General features: G+C 43.3%; 1 protein-coding gene across 5 annotated transcripts in view; it reads right to left on the bottom strand.

Moving 5' to 3' along the window:
• MED12L (mediator complex subunit 12L) overlaps nt 1–25,839 on the bottom strand; it is a 777,103-nt gene that overhangs the window by 111,365 nt on the left and 639,899 nt on the right. For all 5 annotated transcript variants that reach the window (XR_012243786.1, XM_073625995.1, XM_073625994.1 and 2 more), the window contains exons 38-39: nt 21,297–21,450; nt 9,276–9,493 (exon numbers count right to left, since the gene is read on the bottom strand). Coding sequence is in view for 4 of the 5 variants with exons in the window: in XM_073625995.1 (XP_073482096.1) it covers nt 9,276–9,493; nt 21,297–21,450 (372 nt within the window). In the remaining variant the exon portion in view is untranslated. The remainder of the gene's footprint in view (nt 1–9,275; nt 9,494–21,296; nt 21,451–25,839) is intronic.

The following is a 25,839-nucleotide window of genomic DNA, read 5'->3' as shown; positions in this document are numbered from 1 at the left end:
ATTATTATCTTGACAGGTAATAGCAGAATGTCCAAATGTCCTCAAATGTGTACAGTGTGTATTTATATCTTTGTATTATGACACTTCTTACCTGTCCAGTGGGCTGCCAATAGTGTAACTAAGGAGGGGCTGTTCCAAGTAATACCCTGTATTTAGGTATTCATCTCTCAATGAAGTGGAGAGGGTTACCTGTCCAAGATTCCCCCCCCCCCTATAATGTTAGAAATGGCCCATGAAAGGGGGGGGGGGAATATGATAGGTGTACCTTATACTTTGGTGTTGTTAAATTCCCCTTAATAAATGCTATCTGGAGGTTGGCCAAGAATGTTTGTGTCTAATCTGCTTGCCATGTTTATGTGCAAAATTACAATTTTTTTTTTGTTTTCCTTCCACGCCACAGGAATGGCAGACTGTGGCCTCCCACTTTGCCCAGCGGTGGGACTTTCCTAACTGCGGAGGGGCAATTGATGGGAAACACGTCCACATCGTCCCACCACCCAACTCGGGGTCGTACTATTTCAACTATAAGGGGTTCAATAGTATTGTGATGTTGGCAGTGGTATCGGCTAATTACGACTTCTTGTATGTGGACGTGGGGAAGAATGGCCGGATGTCCGATGGTGGAGTCATCGCCCAGACGGAGTTCTACAGGCGTCTCCAGAATGGCAGCTTGGAATTGCCACCTCCAGAGGACAATGTGGAAGGACTCTTATTCGTCTTCGTTGCGGATGAAGCATTTGCGCTGGGGGACAATCTTATGTGGCCATTCCCGATGAGGACCCTCACCCCAGAACAGAGGGTTTTTAATTACCGGCTGGCCAGAGCCAGAAGAGTGGTGGAGAACACATTTGGAATCATGGCCAGCCGGTTCCGCCTATTTCTGACACCCATCCATATGGCGGAGTATAAACTTAATCATATAATCCTGGCGTGCTGTGTACATAACTTTTTACGCCAACATTCTGCCAACTATGCTGGCTCAGTTGGCCTGAGGCCAGAATTCTACATGATACAACCCTGACGACGCTTGAAAGTGGCCGTCCTGGCTTGCCCTCCCTGAGTGCCCGTGATGTCCGGTTAAGATACCTTGAGTTCTTTGCGGGTAGGGGGGCCATCAATATGCCAGACAATTTGTGAAGCCTTTATCAAATAAAAAAAAAAAAGCTAATCTTTGGTGACATTTACTGCTTGTGTTTGTTTTAGCTGACCCTGACAGCAATGTGGGGAGTCCTGAAAATGGCGTGATTATGTAACCTTTAATACAAAGCACTGTTGGGTGTTATTTACTAAAGGCGTAGACACTTTGCACTACAAGTGCACTTGAAACTGCACTGAAACTGCACTTGTAGTGCAAAGAGGATTTACCCTTAGGAAATAACCCCCATTTTCACAGAAAACAGCAATTACATCACCACAAAAGTGTTGTAGCGTTGAGACAATAATCCACACTTTCTTGATTAACAAACTTTTTAATACCTGCACAATCACATGTGCATTTAGAAAAGGTTTTTAAAACAAACCAACATGTTTGTTGTATAACAATTTTTGGGGTGGCATTATCAAAAATAGAAATGTCCATTTACGATAAAACAGGCCTGTGTAAAACCAACAAGAAAGACAAAAATCTTGAACTTACAAAGTTCACATTTGGTAGAACTTGAAGGCAATATCAGACATGAGTATTTAGGAACTGTGTTTGATATTGCGTTCAGATGGGGTGAAGTCACCCCTTGAAAAGCCAAATTTGGAAGATGCACACCAATTTACGAATGTCAACATGTGCTAGCTGCCATCACGGGGAATCAAGGGACGTGTTTTGGGGGAGCAACCCCTTCCTCACAGCTACTTTATTATTGAGGAAGGGGTTGCACCCCCAAAACGCGTCCATTGATCTTCCGTGAGGCAGATAGCACATGTTGGCACACTGTGTGCATCCTCCAAATTTGGCTTTTCGAAACATCGCTAAAAAATTTTGAAGATTGTAGCACACAAAAAACAAAGTAATTTTGTAGGGTTTTAAATTCGCCCCAAAACATCAATGATGTTATTATTTTTTTCTTGAGGTTTTCCAATTCTAAATTACACCCCATGATCTCCCCGATCAGGATCTGGGCACTTTCTGATGTGAAAGGATCTCGATCCACAACATCATGATCACCTAAAAAGAGAGAAACCAAACAAAAACAGGTATCAAAAATCTGCCGGCATCCATCTCTTACCTGAGTCTATGGTCGCAGACACTCACCTGTTGTGGTGTCAATTTCCACCACATCTTCTTCCTCCTCCTGCTCAGCTTGGGTTGGGGGTATTTCCCCTTCTTCCAGAGGTGGGGGGTCTGTGGTCTCCTCGGATGAGGGGTGTCCTCCGAGTCTTTTCTCCCCTATGTAAAACAAAAATGGTATAATTAGCACACAGATATTTGATGGCCGAAATATAAAGATGAAACATTGCTTGGAAGTGGGGTACAATTGTCTATTTGGGCAGAGTTCCAAGATGTAGCATTTTTATTGTCCTTTGTCAAGCTTCAATACCTTACCTGTCTTGTACAAGCTTCACAGATGGAGACACCCCTATAGTATACACTGGAGCACCTGTGTGGGCCCCCTAATAAAAAGTGTGTCCTTGTGTCCCACACTAGTGCTCCAGCGTCCAGATGTGAAAACAGCTGCTGAGTGTCCTCTCCTTACACAGAATCTAGTTTGCATTTCATTCTAGTAACAAACCCATCTACACAACCAAATATTTTTCATACAAGTAGGCCCTAAAAAATGTTGGAAAATACATATGGCCTAAACAATGGTGTTTTAGAGACCGAAAGAAAAATGTTTGATACGAACGAATAATGGGCCCATGAACATTAAAGTTGCCATTTTAAACTGTACAACACTTAAGAAAAGCATATGGAGCAGCACGAACGTAATAAAGACAAAAAGAATAGGAACACAGCACAACTACTTACTTTTTTGCAGCACTCTCCGGATCTTTCGGTACTGCTCGGGCTCTCTTAATTTCAGGTCCGACCACCGCTTCCTGAGCTGATCTTTCGATCAACGTACCCTGAAATTCCGGTGCAGACTCTTGACCAATTTCGCAATGATCTTGGCCTTTCTGATATTGGGGTTGGGGTAAGGCCCATACTTTCCGTCATAGTCGGCCTTCTTCAGGATGTCACCCATCTCCAACATCTCCCCAAAGGACATATTTGTGGCCTTAGATCTTTTCCTTCTGGATCGGGACGTTTCCGGATCCGGGCTTTCCTCCTCCTCGTTGCTATAATTAGCACGCACCTGCTCTGACTCCGTCATGTGCTCTTCACCCACTGCGCCGAACGAAAAGGGGCGGGGAATAGACTAGAAAGAACGTCAGCGGCGGGCGGAGTTACACGCATGCGCAGTGTGTATAAAGCGTAAAACGCATGCGTATTACGTACGATCTGTGAGCGGAGGAAGGAGCATTGGAGGCGCCAATCGTAATAACGAAGGAAAGAGATAAACTTGGGCCTATACTGCTTCTAGATTGAGGCCTATATTGTAACAAGATTAGGAGAGTTTTGGCTGACATTAGGGTTTGTCTTGTGTTATGTCTTGCAGTGAAAATGGATATCTTGAATGATACAGACTTCATGGCAATATTCATTGACATGTTCAGGGAGCTGCCTTGTCTGTGGGAGATCAACCACCCACATTATAGGAACCAAACAAAGAGGAAGGCAGCGCTGGATCAATTGTTGGAAATTGTGAAGCAGGTGATCCCCACGGCAGACATCACATATTTGAAGATCCTAATTGGTGGCCTGAGGAGCACATATGTAAGGGAGCGCAAGAAAGTTCAGGATTCGCAGAGATCCGGAGCAGCAGATGACATCTATGTCCCCAGGATGTGGTACTATGACAGGCTGCATTTTCTGGCAGGCCAGACTGAACCCGGGTCATCACTCTCCAGTCTTCCTTCCACGCTTCCTTCCCCACCAGCTGAGGCTTCTGACGCCCAACCTGGGCCTTCCAGGCAGCAACATGTGGAGGAGCCCAGCTTGAGCCAGGTATAGCATTCCTCTAAATAGTTCAGGTTGTCCAATCAATGATGTTAACTAGATGTTAGTTTGGAGTACTAATTTATGATTGTGATTGATGATGCAAAACATTACAACCATGTCCCTTTTTCATGCACAGGGAAGTCTCAGCCAGGAGGTGGCCGGCCGAGCAGGCTGGCTGATATGCCAGTCCCTCCCCTACACCCGCAAAGAGAAAGTGGCAGGAGGAGGAGTACCCTAGAGGAGGCTGCCATAGGCCTCTTTTGGAAGGCTACAGAGGCCCTGGGAGCACCACACACCGTGGAGGAGGACTTTGCTGCCATCATTGCCTGTAAAATGCAGTGGATGGAGGAGGGCCAACAACTCATGTGTGAGTCATTAATGTTGGAGGCTCTCAATAAGGGGTTGAGGGCCCAAATAACATCTGATACCCACCTTTGTGACCTCACACATGGTCCTCCTCCTCCAGGTCCTCCTCCTCCTCCTCCTTCTCCTCCAGGTCCTACTAGTCCTCCTCCTCCAGGTCCTACTCCTCCTCCTGCCACATCTCCAACAGCAGAGCCACAGCCAGGATGGAAGCTCGGAAGGAAGACCAGAAAGTGAGGACCCTGGATCCAGTCTGGTCTGGCAAAAGATGCAGCCTCTTGTGGTACCACAGCCTGGGGACACAGATGTCATCTGCTGCTTTCCGGATCTCTGGGACTTCTGGACCAGACTGCACTTCCTTACATATGGACTCCTCAGGCCACCAATTTTGATGTTTAAGAATTGATGTCTGCCCTGGGGGTCCAAGGCTTCGCTAATGTCTCCTGTTTCTCCAGCGTTGCCTCCCTCTTTGTTTGGTTCTGAGCCCTTAATAAAGGAATTTTGGTTTGAATTATACTTGCCTATGTGTGTTTTACTTCAAAAAGGACAGTTTGTTTGTGAGAATTCAGGTACATTTAAAAAATACAATGTGAAATTAACAAGGGATACCAACACCAAGCAATCTCCTTGAGATTAAATAATAAAAGATATCAATGGTGTTGTGGTAACTTGACACACAAAACACACACAAAAATATTATGGAGTAAAACTAAAACTAAAATTAAACAAAGATCAGCCTTTGAAAAAATACAAACATAAAATCAAAAAAAAAACTGGCTTTAAAAAAAAAAAAAAAAAAAAAATTTTTTGACAGATGTGACAAATCAAAATATATTAAGGGAATCCCGATAAATAATAAAGAAAGAAGTTTGTGAAAAGTCTGTGTGAATATGAGCAGCAAAACTACTTCATTCTTCTCACATTATAAAGAAAAAGAGAGTGCGCTGTATTAAACCATTTTTTACATTGCAACGTGACGAAAGTGCTGTATCCATTGCGAATGCTAAGTTTACCAGACCGAGCTGTTCCGTGTCGGAATTTCTTTTCCCATCGGAAAATCCGACCGTGTGTACGGGGCATAAGAGTGGGATGTCATTAAAGTCCATGTGTGTGTAAAGTCAGGCATCTCAATACTTTTGGTAATATAATGTATAAGTATTTATTTTGTGTATTTAGATGTTTGTCTTAAAGGGCGTCACCACTCCAGCATTGTATCGGTCGCAGCAGTGTTTCGGGCAATATTATCTGCTCATATTCAACAAAATGCTTCAGAACTCATTGGACGGCGCTTCACAGTGCAGATGGACAATGACCCGAAGAATACTGCAAAAGCAACCAAAGAGTTTTTTAAGGGAAAGAAGTGGAATGTTATGCAATGGCCAAGTCAATCACCTAACCTGAATCCAATTGAGCATGCATTTCACTTGCTGAAGACAAAACTGAGGGGAAAATGCCCCAAGAACAAGCAGGAACGGAAGACAGTTGCAGTAGAGGCCTGGCAGAGCATCACCAGAGATGAAACCCAGCGTCTGGTGATGTCTACGTGTTCCAGACTTCAGGCTGTAATTGACTGCAAAGGATTTGCAACCAAGTATTAAAAAGTGAAAGTTTGATGGATGATTGTTAATCTGTCCCATTACTTTTGTTCCCTTAAAAAGTGGGAGGCACATATACAAACTGTTGTAATTCCTACACTGTTCACCTGATTTGGATGTAAATACCCTCAAATTAAAGCTGAAAGTCTGCAGTTAAAGCACATCTTGTTCGTTTCATTTCAAATCCATTGTGGTGGTGTATAGAGCCAAAAAGATTAGACTTGTGTCAATGTCCCAATATTTATGGACCTGACTGTATGTAAAACACAACAGCAAAAACCATATGCTGTACGTCACCCTTTATCAACCTCAATGCCACCAGGGTTTGTCAGAGGTTCTGTCACTTGATGGCATAACATATACATGCAGCATCCTGGAAGTGGGCTTTTTCCCATGTTGCCACATTTATGCAGCATTTGTTTGTTCTGGGAACACACTCGATCATGTGCTCTCAGCACAGAGGCTTCTAGTAATGATAGTGAGCCAATTACAGTGAATTAAAACTCCACACCTGTACTGTTTCTCCTCTTTAATACATTGTATCTTTTTCTCCTCACTAGAGAAATCTGTATAAAAAAACCCCTAAAAAATCTGTTGAGAAAACCCCCATAAAATAGTTTGATCAGGTCTTAATCCAAGTTTCGCTGTCCATACACTAGTAGAATTTTGGTAGAAAATTTTTGTTTTCATATTATTTGTTCGATTTTCTAATCATTAGCAGGCTCAAATTGGCATTTGTTTTTAACTGAAGTAACAAGAAAATTCAAAGGAGCAGGATGGAAATTTTTCTCAAATCATCAAATTTCTTACAGTGAATGCGTTTTTCATTCTGTAAAGTCCAATTGTTGAATGTTAAAAGCAAATAAAATTTTGAAGTACTTTCATATGTTAAGTCATCAAACATACTGATTAGAAATTTTACATTAATGTCCAAATTAATGTTTGTTCAGAAAACTACTAGTGTATGGCCGGCGTTAGTGGTAGCATCAGTGTGTTTTAAAGTTGTTTTAAACCTCAGACATGAAATCTGAACAAAGCATATCTCTCTATAGTGTGTACTTGTCTCAATTAAGAGCACTAAGTGACATTTCTATCTGCTACTTCATTCCTCTGTTATTAGCATGAATCAATTCTGTCAAGTTTTCCTGACATCAAGAGAAAAATGGTGATATAGGAGGGACCTCCAATTTATGGACAGCCTCAGCTCTGTTCCTGTGTGCTGTGTGAAGGGGGTGTGTCTCTTCCCTCCAATCAGCATACTGAGCTCTGCAGGGTGTAAATTCAGCTCTTCATCCCTTTTTTTCTGAACTTTCAAACAATCTTATAAAGTCAGCTCTTTGAACAGATGTAGAGAAGGGAAAACTGCAGATAGACAGGTACAACTTATATAGGGAGATTTGTTTTATCTCTGTGTATCACCTGAGGCTATTCACTTCACTGGGTATATGTAAAGGTTTATAGCCACTTTAAGTGGAAGCTAGTAATGTTTAGTTCGGGTAAGAAAATATGCCACTTTACAGGCATACTAAGGGGACCCCACCAGGCACGATATTTAAAGGAATTTTTCATTTTCATTGTTTCACTTCAAGCATTATTAAAATCACTGCTCCTGAAAAAACGGTAGTTTAAAAAAAAAAATTCTAATTGTTACATGTCCCCTAGGGCAGTACCCGGGTCCCTATACACTTTTTTTATGGCAAATAACTTGCATACAAGCCTTCATTGAGGACTTTGGATTTTGCAGGTTCAAGCCCCTTTGACTTCAACCATTCCCGCATTTGCAATATGACAGGCATGTTTGCCGGCAATAGCGCACTTTCAATTTGCATGTATGCCCAGTTTCTGAGAGTTGTAGTCCTAAGTGGCTATAATTGGGCGCTATTTTCATGGACTGCGGGATCGCATATTAGCACTATAGTAAATGACCCCTACTATAAAAGCATATGCTTTGTTTATATTTCATGTCTGAGGTTTACAACCACTTTAAAGAAAAAAAGGGATAAATGTACTGGTTTCTATAGGCAACATAAAGTGTGAGGCCTGCCTACATTTAAAACAGCCTTTCTCAAACTTTTTTTTTACATGGAGGAACCCTGAAAATAACTTTATGGTAATAGGGAACCCTGCTAATAAATACTACCTCTCACTTTACATTTTTGCAAATAGTAACTTGATATAGAAGAATAAATAAAATAATAAGGAAGGCATCGCAGTTAGTATATTTAACACCCAACAAAATTAGTTTCATTAATAAACATTAAATTAAAATAATGATAATAATAATAGTAGTAAAAAATAGAAAAGACACAGGCAGTAAAAATTGTGTCCCCTCACATTGGTGGTCAGTGAAGGAACCCTGGTTGAAAAAAGTAGACCAAGATACCCATAGATGAGGTGCCTCCCTACATAGGTAGCCAGTGGAGACAGGCTCCCTTATATTGGTGGTCAGTGGGAAAAGGACCACTTTATACTTGTGCTCCTTGGGAGAAAGGCCCCTGGTGGCCATTGATGCTCAGTGGAAAGAATAGTCCTTTCATTGTGGTCATCAGGAAGAATGCTCCCTACATTGGTGGCCCTGTTACAGATAACTAAATAGATTATTGGTGTCAGTGGTTACTTATCTGAGAATTGGAAATGGCTAATTACTCAAAGAAACCCTAGGGTTCCATGGAGCCGTAGCTGAAAGAAAAAACCAAGACACCAAAAATTAGGTCCAGCATTCTTTAAACTGTACCTTGTACCCTCATTGTCATAAGACATTCCTTTGCAGAGAACTTTGGAGAGAATGTCCAAGAATGATCCTTAATTTATTGTTTTTTAAACTGACAGACAGCTTTCCTATAGCATATTCAGACATGTCATGGCTTCTAAACATATGAAGAATTTATTAAAAACACAGAGGTCAATGCAATTAACTGAAAGAGAAAGTAAAAGAAAGCACAAGACATATGTTAGCTGCATAGGAACCCAGCACAGATGGATGAAACCCTTTTCTGACATATGAAAGAGATTAACTTATTATATAACTTCATAGAAGCCATAATAGCTCATTGGTTTAAGCTCTTCACATTGACATGTTTATAAACATGATTGGCATTCTCTGCTGTGCCTGTGATTTGTCACTTACAATGAAAGCACAAAACACAAGAAGGCATGTCTCATATCATCCATGTGTGGCCTGACCTCTCCATGGTAGAGGTTAGCCTGGCCACCATACGTCACTAAATGATGAATACAGCAAGGGCTAATATTATGAGATGCTGTGCTGAAACTCACACACATACCTGCTGAAGTGTCCTGGCCTGGATGTGTTGTCTGAGGAGCCTTTGCTGCTGCTGTTGTTGCTGCAATAGTTTCAGCTGTAGCAGTTGTTGCTGGGAGGTGATTGCATGTAAGGAAGGGGACTGCATCACTGTGCCCGAGCGTTTCTGCAACATGTTGGACAAAGCTTGTTTTGTATTTGAAGGAACAAATGTGCCCATTGGATCCAATCTGGTACCGCCTAAGGAAGTATATATATTGAATATGGTGAACAAACAAAGAGGTATTTATAGATCTAAAATATTAGTGCAATAAGTAAAAGTGGAGAGTAGTATAAGGCTACATTAACACCAGTGGGTTGTGGTAACACACACAGTATTGTGCATTTATGGTGTGTTGAGTTAAGCAGCTCATACATTTTTTTTATCGGCTGTAAAAACTCTGCAATGAACTAAAATCAGACATGGCACGTTTTTTACCAACACAGCACACCACAGTTGCCTAAAACCTAATACAATTATTATAGCTAATTAGTGTTAATTCTGTTACTTTGTGCTAACAGGTTAATTGTGGCCTTAATAATGCAGACTGAAAAGCAGAACATACTTGGGTAAACAAAAGTATAACAATAAACAATTCATCCCTTAGTGCCGGTTCACACTACCGCGACTTGGGATCCGACTTGTCAGACCTCAAGTCGCCCCAAGTCGCTTGACATCTGAAAGTCCATGTAAGTGAATGAGAGCCGTCTATATGTACGCTACTGAAGTCGCTCCGACTTCAGAAAAGGTCCCTGTACTACTTCAAGGCGACTTGTAGGCGACTTGTACCCATTGATTTCAATGGAAGTCGCCTACAAGTCGGATCGTGGTCTATAGTGAAGCGACTTCACAGGAAGAGAAGATGTTTTTTTCACGCAAACCCCTCCCTCCCCCAGAGCGGATTGTAGTTTGATTGGCCACTGGAAAGTCGCCTGTCTTGGAGGCGACTTGAAGTCGCCTTGTAAGTCGCCTCAAGTCGCGCTGAAGTCGCGCTAAAGTTGCGCTGAGGTCGCGCTGAAGTCGCCTTGCTAAGTCGCGCTGTAAGTCGTGTTGCCCCTGTGTGAACCAGCGCTTAGGAAATTATATAATTGCTTACATATTGAGATGAACATGTGGCATTCATGTCTAACTCTGAACAGTAGAAAATGTAACCTTTGTTTGACACTAGGAGAAAAAAGGGAATACACAAAAGGTGTGCATTGAAAGATGGGAGTTCTTAAAGTATATCTAAACCCTTACCTTGAAATCAACCCATTCAGTTAAAAATAGAAATGCAAGGCAAAAAATGTAAACATTTGTATATGTATACTGTATATACAGTATGGCCTCTTTCACACGGACTGTCTGTTCAGGTCCGCCTGTCTGTTTTTTAGGCGGACCTGAACGGACACTCCATGGAGGTCTATGGAGCGTCGGATGACAGCGGTGCCATGACCGCTGATATCTGACCCGCTCCGATCCGAAAAAGTGTAGCGGAGGATAAACCTACTTTTCCATCCGTTTTCGGATCGGATCGGGTGACGACGGACTCTACGGTCCGTCATCACCTGATCCCCCATAAGGGAGAGCGGCGCTCTGACAGGTCCGTCGCTGCACAGTGTACAGTGATGGACCTGTCATCTTCCTGCTCAGCGGGGATCGGCGGAGCGATCCCCGCTGAGCAAGCGGATGTTCACGGGGCAGATCATCACTGATCCGCCCCATGTGAAAGAGCCCTTACTCACAAAAGTGAATACACCCCTCACATTTTTGTAAATATTGACAACACTGAAGAAATGACACTTTGCTACAATGTAAAGTAGTGAGCGCAGGGCCGATCCCAGGCGGGTGCAAGGGGTGCAGTGCACCCAGGCGCCAGAGAGGTGGGGGCGCTGAAGCGCCAGAGTGCTCCCCTCCCTCCTCCTCCTCCTCTCCGTGTCCAGAGGTGGCTCTGTCCGCAGGTCACCGCCACGGAGCGGCCGATGTGCTTTACACTGCTAGAGCCCGTCCCCCCTCCCTCCTCCTCCTCTCAGAGAAGGAGAGCAGCCACCTGAGATTGGAGCGGCTGGTCTCTGTGTTGAGAGAGACCAGCCGCGCAGTGACTTTGCTGGGGGGGTCGGTCCGTGCCTGCAGCCTGACACAGGTTCTCTCCTCCTCTGTCTCTCACTCCCGCCTAAGCTACTGCCTGTCTAGATCCGCTCTTCACCCGGGCGGCGCGGCTGCACACTGTCCTCTCTAGCTGCCACCCGGGTGTTAATGGGTCTATACTAATAAAGGGAGGTTTGTCCCTGGGGCGGTCTGTACTAATCGAGGGGGGTTTGTCCTTGGGGGTCTGTACTAATGGGGGGTTGTCCTGGGGGGGTTCTGTACTAATGGGGGGGTTATCCTGGGGGGGTGTCTGTACTAATGGGGGGTTGTCCTGGGGGGGTCTGTACTAATGGGGGGGTTGTCCTGGGGGTCTGTACTAATGGGGGGTTGTCCTGGGGAGTCTGTACTAATGGGGGGTTGTCCTGGGGGGGTCTGTACTAATGAGGGGGTTGTCCTGGGGGGGTCTGTACTAATGGGGGGGTTGTCCTGGGGGGTCTGTACTAATGGAGGGGGGTTGTCCTGGGGAGTCTGTACTAATGGGGGGTTGTCATGGGGGGGTCTGTACTAATGGGGGGGTTGTCCTGGGGGGTGTGTACTAATGGGGGGGTTGTCCTGGGGGGGTCTGTACTAATGGGGGGGTTGTCCTGTGGGGTCTGTACTAATGGGGGGTTGTCTTGGGGGGTCTGTACTAATGGAGGGGGGTTTGTCCTGGGGGGGTCTGTACTAATGAAGAGGGGTTGTCTTGGGGGGTCTGTACTAATGGGGGGGGTTGTCCTGGGGGCCTGTACTAATGGAGGGATTTGTCCTGGGGGGTCTGTACTAATGGAGGGATTTGTCCTGGGGGTCTGTACTAATGGAGGGGGGTTTGTCCTGGGGGGTCTGTACTAATGGAGGGGGTTTGTTCTGGGGGGGTCTGTACTAATGGAGGGGGGGTTTGTCCTGGGGGGGTCTGTACTAATGAAGGGGGGATTTGTCCTGTGGGGGTCTGTACTAGTGGAGGGGGGGTTCTTCTAGGGGGTCTGTAGTAATGGAGGGGGTTTGTCCTGGGGAGGTCTGTACTAATGGAGGGGGGTTGTCCTGGGGGGTCTGTACTAATGAAGGGGGGATTTGTCCTGTGGGGGTCTGTACTAATGAAGGGGGATTTGTCCTGTGGGGGTCTGTACTAGTGGAGAGGGGTTCTCCTGGGGGGTCTGTACTAATGGAGGGTGTTTGTCCTGGGGGGGTCTGTACGAATAGAGGTGGGGTTGTCCTGGGGGTCTGTACTAATGGAAGGGGGTTGTCCTGGGGGGTCTGTACTAATGAAGGAGGGGTTTGTCCTGTGGTGGGTCTGTACTAATGGAGGGGGGTTTGTCCTGGGGGGATCTGTACTAATGGAGGGGGGTTGTCCTGGTGGGGGTCTACTAATGGAGGGGGGGTGGTTTGTCCTGGGGGGTCTATACTGATGAAGGGGGGTCTGTACTGAGAGAGGGGTTTATACTTAGTGGGGGGTCTGCACTGACAAAGGGGGTCTATACTTAGTGGAGGGGGGTTTGTACTGAGGGGCGACTAAAGTTGGTGGAAGGGGGGTGACACCATGTTATACCGCACCTGGTGACACCAACCCTAGTGACGTCACTGCAGCTGCGTGCTCTTCTTTCGCCCCTTCCCCTCCCTCTCCTCTGCACGTGCACTGCTATACTAGTGAGCGGCGCTGGCCAGCACAGCCTCCCACTATGTTTCTTCCCTACCTTCATATCAGCCAGGGAAAAAATAGAATAGAAAAAGGAGCAGAGAAGAGGATTGTGGGACATGTAGTCCCGAGGACTGGCAGCCCCACTGTAACATGGAAACTGCAGCCCACACAGCAGGCTCAGCTGAATGGGAGAGAGAGACATACAGGAGCTCGGGAAAGCTTTCAGGGAAGTACACCCAGGACTCCAGAGGGAGAGGGCAGTGCTGAGGGAACACCATCAGAGAGGGAACCCCACTGCCCTGCGCCACCAGAGGGAAAGACACACAGCCTAGCGCCATCCCTGGCGGAGAAAGGAATGGAGTCACTGCCGGAATACAGATCTGGGTGCTACACAGCGGAGTTGCCACAGGCAATTCAGAGTGAGCTGACTCCTGATCAGAGGAACCATCGCTGGGTCAGGTGAGAGGGCCGATCGGCCTTTATCTACTAACGTCCATAGGAACTGCAGTCTCTGACCATCTCCTGTATTATATCTGCAGTCTCTGACCATCTCTTGTATAATGTCTGCAGTCTCTGACCATCTCCTGTATCATGTCTGCAGTCTCTGACCATCTCTTGTATAATGTCTGCAGTCTCTGACCATCTCCTGTATCATGTCTGCAGTCTCTGACCTTCTCCTGTATCATGTCTTCAGTCTCTGACCTTCTCTTGTATCATGTCTGCAGTCTCTGACCATCTCTTGTATCATGTCTGCAGTCTCTGACCATCTCTTGTATCATGTCTACAGTCTCTGATCATCTCCTGTACCATGTCTGCAGTCTCTGATCATCTCCTGTACCATGCCTGCAGTCTCTGACCATCTCTTGTATCATGTCTGCAATCTCTGACCAGCTTCTGTACCATGTCTGCAATGTCTGTCTCTTGTATCATGTCTACAGTCTCTGACCATCTATTCTATCTTGTCTGTAGTCTCTGACCATCTCCTGTATTATCTCTGCAGTCACTGACCATCTCTTGTATCATGTCTGCAGTCTCTGACCATCTCCTGTACTATGTCTGCAGTCTCTGACCATCTCTTGTATCATGCCTGCAGTCTCTGATCATCTCCTGTACTATGTCTGCAGTCTCTGAGTGTCTCTTGTACCATGTCTACAGTCTCTGACCATCTCCTGTACTATGTCTGCAGTCTCTGACCATCTCCTGTACTATGTCTGCAGTCTCTGATCATCTCCTGTATCATGTCTGCAGTCTCTGACCATCTCCTGTACCATGTCTGCAGTCTCTGATCATCTCCTGTACCATGTCTTCAGTCTCTGGTCATCTCCCGTACCATGTCTGCAGTCTCTGATCATCTCCTGTACTATGTCTGCAGTCTCTGATCATCTCCTGTACCATGTCTGCAGTCTCTGATCATCTCCTGTACTATGTCTACAGTCTCTGATCATCTCCTGTACCATGTCTGCAGTCTCTGATCATCTCCTGTACAATTTCTGCAGTCTCTGATCATCTCCTGTACTATGTCTGCAGTCTCTGACCATCTCCTGTACCATGTCTGCAGTCTCTGACCATCTCCTGTACCATGTCTGCAGTCTCTGACCATCTCTTGTATCATGTCTGCAGTCTTTGACCGTATCCTGTATTATGTCTGGGGACTCTTTCTAACAGAAGCCCTCTCTGTGTGCATCAGAGAGACTCCTGGTCTCATTAGTGTTCTCTCTTCCTGTATTTTCTTTATTGTTAAGAGATCATGGGAGGATTTCAGGGTAACAAAGACTTCTTAGGGGAGCAGCTCTGTATTTGAGTAGTTGCCATAGAATAATTTATAAAGGGGAGGAGTTGGTAAGATGACCACGCCCGCGTGGGGGCGCCAGAAATATTTCTGCACCCAGGCGTCTGTGACCCTAGGATCGGCCCTGAGTGAGCGTATAGCTTGTATAACAGTGTAAATTTGCTGTCTCCTCAAAATAACTCAACACACAGCCATTAATGTCTAAACCACTGGCAACAAAAGTGAGTACACCCCTAAGTGAAAATGTCCAAATTGGGCTCAAAGTGTCAATATTTTGTGTGGCCACCATTATTTTCCAGCACTGCCTTAACCCTCTTGGGCATGCAGTTTACCAGAGCTTCACAGGTTGCCACTGGAGTCCTCTTCTACTCCTTCATGACAACATCATGGAGCTGGTGGATGTTAGAGCCCTTGTGCTCCTCCACTTTCCGTTTGAGGATGCCCCACAGATGCTCAATAGGGTTTAGGTCTGGAGACATGCTTGGCCAGTCCATCACCTTTTCCCCTTAGCTTCTTTAGCAAGGCTGTGGTCTTCTTAGAGGTGTGTTTATGTTCGTTATGTTGGAATACTGCCCTGCGGCCCAGTCTCAGAATGGAGGGGATCATGCTCTGCTTCAGTATGCCACAGTACATGTTGGCATTCATGGTTCCCTCAATGAACTGTAGCTTCACAGTGCCAACAGCACTCATATGGCCCCAGACCATGACATTCGCACCACCATGCTTGACTGTAGGCCTGTCCTCACCTGGTTACTGCCACACATGCTTGACACCATCTGAACCAAATAAGTTTATCTTGGTCTCATCAGACCACAGGACATGGTTCCAGTAATCCATGTCCTTAGTCTGCTTGTCTTCAGCAAACTGTTTGTGGGCTTTCTTGTGCATCATCTTTAAAAGAGGCTTCCCTCTGGGATGACAGCTATGCAGACCAATTTGATGCAGTGTGCGGCATATGGTCTGAGAACTGACAGGCTGACCCCCCACCCCTTTAACCACTGCAGCAATGCTGGAAGCACTCATACGTCTATTTCCCAAAGGCAACCTCTGGCTATGACGCTGAGCACGTGCACTCAACTTCTTTGGTCGACCACGGCGAGGCCTATTCTGAGTGGAACCTGTCCTGTTAAATCGCTGTATGGTCTTGGCCACCGTGCTGCAGCTCAGTTTCAGGGTCTTGGCAATCTTCTTATAGCCTAGGCCATCTTTATGTAGAGCAACAATTCTTTTTTTCAGATCCTCAGACAGTTCTTTGCCATGAGGTGCCATGTTGAACTTCCAGTGACCTGTATGAGAGTGAGAGCGATAACACCAAATTTAACACACCTGGTCCCCATTCACACCTGAGACCTTGTAACACTAACGAGTCACATGACACCGGAGAGGGAAAATGGTTAATTGGGCCCAATTTGGACAGTTTCACTTATGGGGTGTACTCACTTTTTTGCCAGCAGTTTAGACATTAATGGCTGTGTGTTGAGTTATTTTGAGGGGACAGCAAATTGACACTGTTATACAAGCTGTACACACACTACTTTACATTGTAGCAAAGTGTAATTTCTTCAGTGTTGTCACATGAAAATATATAATAAAATATTTACAAAAATGTGAGGGGTGTACTCACTTTTGTGAGACACTGTATAAATATATATATATATATATATATATATATATATATATATATATATATATATATATACACAGTTGTGCTCAAAAGTTTACATATCCTGGCATTTTTCAGAGAATATAAATGATAACACAAAAACTGTGTCATAATGACAACAGAAACTACCCAAATGACCCCGATCAAAAGTTTACATACACACAGTTCTTAATACCATGTATTGCCCCCTTTAACATCAATGACAGCTTGAAGTCTTTTGTGGTATTTGTGGATGAGGCTCCTTATCTCCCCAGATGGTAAAACTGCCCATTCCTCTTGGCAAAAAGCCTCCAGTTCCTGTAAATTCTTGGGCTGTCTTGCATGAACTGCACATTTGAGATCTCCCCAAAGTGGCTGAATGATATTGAGGTCAGGAGACTGAGCTGGCTACTCCAGAACCTTCACTTTATTCTGCTGTAGCTAATGACAGGTTGACTTGGCCTTGTGTTGTGGATCATAGTCATGTTGGAATGTCCAAGTACATCCCATGCATGGCTTCCTGGCTGATGATTGCAAATGTTCCTCCTGTATTTTTTGATAACATACTGTATTCATCTTGCCATCAATTTTGTCCAAATTTCCTGTGCCTTTGTAGCTCACACATCCCCAAAACATCAGTGATCCACCTCCGTGTTTCACAGTAGGAATGATGTACCTTTCATCATAGGCCTTGTTGACTCCTCTCCAAATGTAGCGATTATGGCTGTGGGCAAAAAGCTAAATTTTGGTCTTACCACTCCAAATTACTTTGTGCCAGAAGTTTTGAGGCTTGTCTCTGTGCTGTTTGGCGTATTGTAAGTGGGATACTTTGTGCCATTTGCATAGTAATGGCTTTCTTCTGGCAACTCGACCATGCAGCCCATCTTTCTTCAAGTGCCTCCTTATTGTGTATCTTGAAACAACCACACTACATGTTTTCAGAGAGTCCTGTATTTCACCTGAAGTTATTTGTGGGTTTTTCTTTGCATCCCAAACAATTTTCCTGGCAGTTGTGGCTGAAATTTTAATTGGTCTACCTGACCGGGGTTTGGTTTCAACAGAACCCCTCATTTTCCACTTCTTGATTAGAGTTTGAACACTGCTGATTGGCATTCTCAATTCCTTGGATATCTTTATATATCCCTTTCCTGTTTTATACAGTTCAACTATCTTTTCCTGCAGATCCTTTGACGATTCTTTTGCTTTCCCCATGACTCAGAATCCAGAAACGTCAGTGCAGCACTGGATGAAAGATGCAAGGGTCTGTCAGGAGTCCAGAAACTCATTGACCTTTTATACATACACACTAATTACAAGCAAACAAATCACAGGTGAGGATGGTTACCTTTAACCACTTCATTACCCACGTATTGTAAAATGACGTCCACAGATGGGATCTCCCATCCTGGGTGGACGTCATATGACAGCCTGGGCTCCCCGGCCATCTAGGGGGCGCGCGTGCGCGCCCGCCGTGTTGCTCGGGACCCGGTGCGTGTGCCCGGCGGTTGCGATGTCCGCTGGGCACCCGCGATTGGCAGTTAACTGGGCAGGACCGTGGATCTGTGTGTGTAAACACACAGATCCACATCCTGTCAGTTGAGAGGAGACCGATCTGTGTTCCCAGTACAGAGGAACACTGATCGGTCTCCTCCCCTTGTGAGTCCCCACCCCCTACAGTTAGAATCACTCCCCTAGGAAACACATTTAACCCCTCCTGTCCCCCTAGTGGTTAACCCCTTCCCTGCCTGTCACATTTATACAGTAATCAATGCAATTTTATAGCATTGATCGCTGTATAAATGTGAATGGTGCCAAAAATGTGTCAAAAGTGTCCGATGTGTCCGCCATAATGTCGCAGTCACAAAAAAAAAAATCGCGATCGCCGCTATTACTAGTAAAAAAAATAAATAACATTTTTTTTTTTTAAATGCCATAAATCTATCCCGTATTTTTTAGACGCTATAACTTTTGCGCAAACCAATCAATATACGCTTATTGCGATTTTTTTTACCAAAAATATGTAGAAGAATACGTATCGGCTGAAACTGAGGAAAAATTTTTTTTTTTTTTTTTTTAAATTGGGATATTTATTATAGCAAAAAGTAAAAAACAGTGTTTTTTTTAAAATTGTCGCTCTTTTGTTTATAGCGCAAAAAATAAAAACCGCAGAGGTGATCAAATACCACCAAATGAAAGCTCTATTTGTGGGGAAAAAAGGACGTCAATTTTGTTTGGGTACAACGTCGCACGACCGCACAATTGCTGTTTAAAGTGCAACAGCGCTGAAAACTAAAAATTGGTCTGGGAAGGAAGGGGGTGAAATGCCCTGTACTGAACCGGTTAATAGCCATTCAAACCCCTTTGTGTCAGCTTGTGTGCATGTTATCAGGCCAAAATCACCAGGGTATGTAAACTTTTGATCAGGGTTATTTGGGTCATTTCTGTTGATTAATAATAAATTGCTTCAGCCAAACACTAACCATGAGTGAAAGAAAAGTTTTTGTGTTATCATTCATATTCTCTGAAAAATGGCCAAGAAATCATAAATTATGCCAGGGTATATAAACTTATGAGCACAACTGTATATATATATATATATATATATAGTACTGCCCAAAGGTTTTAGGCATGTGTGAAGAAATGCTCTAAAGTAAGACTACTTCCAAAAATATATATTTTATTTATTTTTTTATAAATTTACAAAATGTGAATGAACAGAAGAGAATCAAAATCAAATCAATATTTGAAGCGATTAACCTTTGGCTTCAAACCAGTATCAATTCTTCAAACTACACTTTCACACAGTTTTTGAAGGGATTCGGCAGGCATGTTGTTCCAAACATATTTATCAGCATTGATCGGACAACGTTGAAGACTGTAGACACTGTGATCAGCCATTAGGAGGAGATATGATCACAATATACAAGTATCTAAATGGTGATTCTAGCATAGGGATAAAGCTATTCAGTCTCAGGCTACTCAAGAGGACACAAGGCCACTCAATGAGGTTGGACGAGAAGCAGTTTATACTTAAAATGAGTAAGTGGTTCTGAAGTAATTGGTGCAATAATATACAATCTAATATATCCTATATAACTATTGCATACATGTATTAATTGTCTAATCCCTATAGTTGCTAATCTGTAAGAGTCTGATAAGCACAATGATATAACAAACACCTCTGCTTAATAAACAAGTTACATTTATTTCCCAATAAAATAGGAATGTACTAAAACAGCAGAATTAGGAAAAAAACTAACATAAAGGTATTACAAGAAATTGCAATATTACAAGGCTTACAATCAGAACACAATACAAGACTGATACTTAGCACATCCTATCGGCTGGTCTCCAGGTGTTGCAAGAGGGAGCTCTGTCTGCAAACATTACTTTTTCACAAACACACCTCATCCAGACCCCCCCCCCCCCCCCCATTGCCTGCCCAACTTTGCCTTTGGACGAATCACAGTGTCTCTGGGGCGTTCCCTCAACAGGCTACAACATTGACCATCTTGCCATAACTGGCCTCTGGGGGGCAGTGTTTGTCCATGAACTGCCATCATCCGACCGATGTCAAATTCCACAGATACCTGGGTCCTTAATTTTCTGTCCTAAAGGGTGCATACTACCCTTCTTCAGACACGGCTCTTATTGAACAGCCATAACTGTCTTAACGTGTGTCGTTCCCCAACATGTGTTTCCGAACCAGTACCTATGGAACAGTCCTTAACTGTATTAACGTATTGCGTTTTTCGACAGGAACTTTTTTACTATTAGAACATAAGGATGCGAAACTCCTTTCTACAAGTGGTGGTGTCAGTGGGGAGTGTTGATAAGTTCAAAAAACATTTAGATAGGTACATTAGTGAATGCAATATATAGAGTTATGGGAAATGGTAGTGACAGAAATACATACACACACACACAGGCAGAACTGGATGGACTTTATTCAACCTTACCTACTACTGTATGTAACTATTGGGATGATTTACTGAAGGCAAACAGACTGTTCACTTAGCAAGTACAACTGCACTCTGCAAGGGCATTTGCTCCAGAACTTAGTAAATGAAGAAAAGCTCTGCTGACCTCCATCATTCTATTATGTGCAAGCAAAAAAAGCATTTTTTTTAATTTTCCGTGCATGTGATTGGGTATTCTTTGCAAAGTGAAGCTTCACCTTATTTACTAAGCTCTGAAGCGAATGCCCTTGCAGAGTGCAATGGCACTTGCAAAGTGCATAGTCTATTTGTCTTTAGTGAATCAACCCCTATGTAAAAGGATAGTTTTTCATATAAGTACATGGTACCACAGACACATATTAGTAATATGAAATGTTGGGGTAACATACACTTCAAGTCCAAATACAAGCAATACATGCTGTGCTTAAACAGCAAATAATACAACAGTGTATTATGTGTATGACAAACACGATGATGAAAGACTAAAATGAAGAGCACATCTTTGCCACAGGAGCTCCACAAAAATGGAAAATCCCTTTTGTTTTTGTTCTCCGTGTATTGGTAGGAAGGATTTTTTCTTTCTTACCCAGTCCTTGTCTTGAGCTATAACTTCACAAGCATCACCACCTGCTGGTAGGATCTGGCATTTCACTAGTGCCACAAAAGAAAGCAATTTTGCAGCAGAAAAGCAGCAAAACAAGAGTTATTTACAGAGGTATAATGAAAAGTGAGTCCTACTTTGCATAACTACAGAAAGGTTTCTTAAGGAATAGAAATTTCTTCTCACAATACTCCATCACTTAAGAGAACTGAATTATGACTGAGTAAATACAATTTTCTGGCGATGGCGCTGTATTATGAATACAAATCATACCTGTTGTGATCACTTGATTCTGCAAATAGAAGTTTGGCTGTTGTTGTCCCACAATGTTGTAACTCCAGGTAGTAGTAGGGTTGTGGTTTATCATTTGAGATGATAAAGGAGAATAATTAGGCGGCACTCGATATACAGTATTCTGAGGATGTTCCTAAGAAAAAATAATGCCAACGTGCATAAAATGCAGGTAACAGTACAGAAAAATCAATTTTGAAAACTTATTTGATTTTTCTCCTTTCCAAAACTTACTTTTAATTTACATACAATGTACCTGAAAGAATTTTGTAAAGAGCCCCCCCCCCCAAATATATTATTGCTTTGGGTTATTACTCCTTTAACCACTTCAGCCCCGGAGGATTTTACCCCCTTCCTGACCAGAGTGTTTTTTGCGATTCGGCACTGCGTCGCTTTAACAATTGCGCGGTCGTGCGACGTGGCTCCCAAACAAAATTGAGGTACTTTTTTTCCCACAAATAGAGCTTTCTTTTGGTGGTATTTGATCACCTCTGCGATTTTTATTTTTTGCGCTATAAACAAAATAAGAGCGACAATTTTGAAAAAAATGCATTATTTTTTACATTTTGCTATAATAAATATCCCCCAAAAATATATAAAAAAACATTTTTTTTCCTCAGTTTAGGCCGATCGTATTCTTCTACATATTTTTGGTAAAAAAAAAATTGCAATAAGCGTTAAATAATTGGTTTGCGCAAACGTTATAGCATTTACTAAATAGGGCATAGTTTTATGGCATTTTTATTAATAATTTTTTTTTTACTAGTAATGGAGGCGATCAGCGATTTTTATTGTGACTGCGACGTTATGGCGGACATGTCGGACATTTTTGACACATTTTTGGGACCATTGTCATTTATACAGCGATCCGTGCAATTAAAAATGCACTGATTACTGTGTAAATGGCACTGGCAGTGAAGGGGTTAACCACTAGGGGGCGGGGAGGGGTTAAGTGTGTCCTAGGGAGTGATTACTAACTATAGGGGGATGGGCTGTATGTGTGACGTCACTGATCTCTGCTCCGATGACAGGGAGCAGAGATCGAGTGACACTTGTCACTAGGCAGAACGGGGAGATGCTGTTTACAACGGCATCTCCCCGTTCGTCCTCTCCGTGAGGCAATCGCGGGTATCCCTGCGGCAATCGAGTCCGCGGGACCCGCGACCCGACTCACGGAGCTCCCGGCCGGCGCACGCCACCAGCGGCGCGCGCGCAATGGCACGGCAGGGAATTCACGTACAGGTACACCCATTTGCCCAGCCATGCCATTCTGCCGACGTACAACGGTCGTGCGCCGGTCGGGAACCGGTTAAATATATTATTGCTCTGAAGTTAGAAGTAGGAGAGATGTTTTTAATCAAGAAAATCGAAGTCTTGTTTTAGTTTTGTGTTAACCACAAAACTAGCATCTGGGTTAAAGTGATGTGATAGCCTGTGTATTGTTAAAAAAAGCAGTTATAAAAACTGTCTGAACATTGACAGGTGAGAAATGCTATGAATAACTGTATGTACGTGAGGGAGAAGTTTAGCCTGGCTTGGATTGGTGGGCTATATCTTGATGTATACTATAAATATGCGGTACCCGGACCAATAAATTGAACAGTGTGTTGATCTGATCTCTTTTGGTTCATTATTATATATACATTGTTCCCTGCGCAGAATCTGGGTGTGGCGGAATAGACGAATGCCAGCAAATAAGGTAAGGTAATGTAGACCGTAATAAGGTGATAGCTAGGAATAGAGGTATAGAATAGAGGAGTATCCTATCAGTGCCTTTGAATTTGCTCTCCTCTTCTGGGAATGTCGAATTCCTGTCTGTGCTGGCCAAGCTCCTTCAACCCTCCCTTCACACGCCTGCCTCTTTTATGTAGCAGCCTAGGGAGAAATGTAGGGGGAATACTATAAAGTGTTACTTGAACAACATCTCTGATCTGCTGGGGCTACTGACATGCAAGATGGTCTCAGGCCTTTTGGACGTCTAGACGAGGGAGGCTTTTACAGGTAAATAACATACATAAAGTATGTTAAATGCACATATACTCTTATGAGAATATTTTTGTTTAAATAGTCTGACTAACCCCTTGCCGCCCGTGTAACACATATGTGCGGCAGCAAAAGCGTGGGCTGTAACGCTCATGTACATATGCGTCACTGGACATCTGTTGTTTCTGTGCTGAGAGTGCCCTCACTGCATGCTCCCAGCACATAGACTGAGCTGTAAAAGATAGCCCTTGGTCTCCGTTAATGATCAATAGGTAGTGGGACTAGATCCTGTTAATGTGACTACTGTGAAAACACGATTCCACAAACCCTCTGTAGTTGCGGAGAACCTACATGTTGTATTGAGTTAACCATCAAAGCAAGTATGGTTAGAGGGTTTCAAGCTTAGTGGCCATTGCAGGGCTATGGCTCTGTGCAAGATACTATGAAGAAGGGGGAAGGAAGTCATCAGTAAGAGCTCAAAGAGACTGCAGCCTTGCACTTTTTGTGCTCCACGGCTTATACCTGAGTGCTGCTATCTGCCTCCATTCTCTGTTGCACAAATAAAACTATGCTTCTATCCCACTGAATTCCCTATTGTAGAAATAGAACTAGTAAAAACACTGTGGTGTAATCCAGTGACTAACTACTTTTTAATGCATGTTATCCCCTACGTTACCTGTAGTTTAAATTGTCTGGAGAGAAACCGCTATCTGTTTCCTATTTAAACTGCTTGATTTAATTATTAGCCAAGGGAAAAACATTTGTGGGCTTTTTCATTCCTTTCTGATCTCCACTTTCACCTCTAGCCTGAGGAATAAGAGAAGTCTGTGTGGTTATATGGCGGGCAGAGACAGTGGAAGAAGATGTAATTTAATACATGTGTCAGTTTTAGATCTTACAGTATATTTGGCATCTGACTGATTCTCACCAAACGCACATGTATGAACATTACAAAAAATGTACTCAGCTATTTCACAACTGTTTTTCATTTTAATGTTCTGCAACTTCAGCAGTGTTAGCATGAAGCATAAATTAACACACCATTTATGTGTAGCTAAAACGACATCAACTAATACATTCTCAAAAAAAACTGAAAGAACAAAATATGAGTTATTGTAGATTTCACTGATCCATCTGTACAACAGTTCCTAAAACAGACTGCTCTAATTTATTTATTACGGGGCTTATTAAAGAAACAGTACAAGGAGCAAAGTGCTAATTTGTTCAGCACGGCAGTAACAACCAGTGAGAATACAGCTTGTAGTGGTCTAAACTATTTAAATGTTCAGTCCTCCTAATATCAAGGGTCAGTTCCCCCAATTATAATATATTTTATGACTAGATGCTAGTAAATTAAACCACCTACAGTCTCCTCATGATGGCATTTTGCTTTTGGATGTCTCATTCTGCGACTACTACAGCACTGGGGTCTTAAAGTGTATTCCCACTTTTGCAGTAAAATTTAAGAAAACACCACTAAGTGTTTCTTATGCATTTCCATTCACACAGCACACCTCTTTGCTTAATATTTCCTATCCTTTAGATGTTTCTGAGGGGAAAGCCTCATGGCTGACTGCAAGCTAGTCTGAACAGTCCAACAGCATCTCTGTCCCCACACAGATTGGGAACACACTGAGCTATCCCTTATTCACACACAATGGTAAAGTCCAGCTTCTAAAACTTTAATTCTTGGTTAGGACAGAGTGTGCTCAAATCTGGTTTACAGCTGATAATGGAGATCTGCCAGCACAATACACATAGAGTTAATTATGATACATATGAACTCCTAACCCTCTTACGTTGCACACGAAAATTCAGTTTGGGACTATAATGTAAAAACAAGTAAAAAAGCTATATTTAAAATATTTTTTTTTTAAGTTATTCTATGTGAATGAGAACATGTAACAAATATAGGCAGTCTGGCTGCAAAAGTAATGTTAAGGTGTAATTGAAGGCAAACTTTTTTTGTTTAATTTGGATAAAGCGAGGGCCAGTTATAACCCCTGCCAGTTTTTTTTTTTTTTCTTGCCATCTGTGGGGACTTTCCTTCACTTCTTGTCCCATAGCCAAAACAGGAAGCGAAAGAAAATCCCTCCAATTCCAGGGAATCCCAGGGTTCCACCAGGTCTCTCTATTGCAAAATATCCTCTCTATTACTTTTCTGATGTCAACCTAAAATTTGTGATTTCCTTTTACTTTCACTGATAACCGCAAACAAAAACAAAAAAGAGAGGGTGAATCTCCCTAACGGGGGAAGAGATAGCAATAGAAACCTGACCGGTGTTCTAATTCCTCTCCACCCTATCCAAAACTAAGAAAAAAAATTGACTTTAGTTACAGTTTAATGAAAATGTTACAGTGAGGAGAATAAAACCCCTTTTGTTGTAGCCGGGGTATTTGAAAATCAGGGTAGCTGGAAATTCAGGCTCTGACTCAACGTACGAGATCTGGGATACTGGTGAGTAATTCAGTCTTACCTGTCCATACCCTGAAATTTAAATTATCAATATCCTGGCCCTAAAAGCTAAGCATACACAGCAGA

Source organism: Aquarana catesbeiana, linkage group LG04 (genome assembly GCF_042186555.1).
Source record: "Aquarana catesbeiana isolate 2022-GZ linkage group LG04, ASM4218655v1, whole genome shotgun sequence".
NCBI classification, from domain to species: domain Eukaryota; kingdom Metazoa; phylum Chordata; class Amphibia; order Anura; family Ranidae; genus Aquarana; species Aquarana catesbeiana.
Note: the sequence above shows the minus strand (reverse complement) of the source record. Positions and strands in the feature narration are given on the sequence as shown.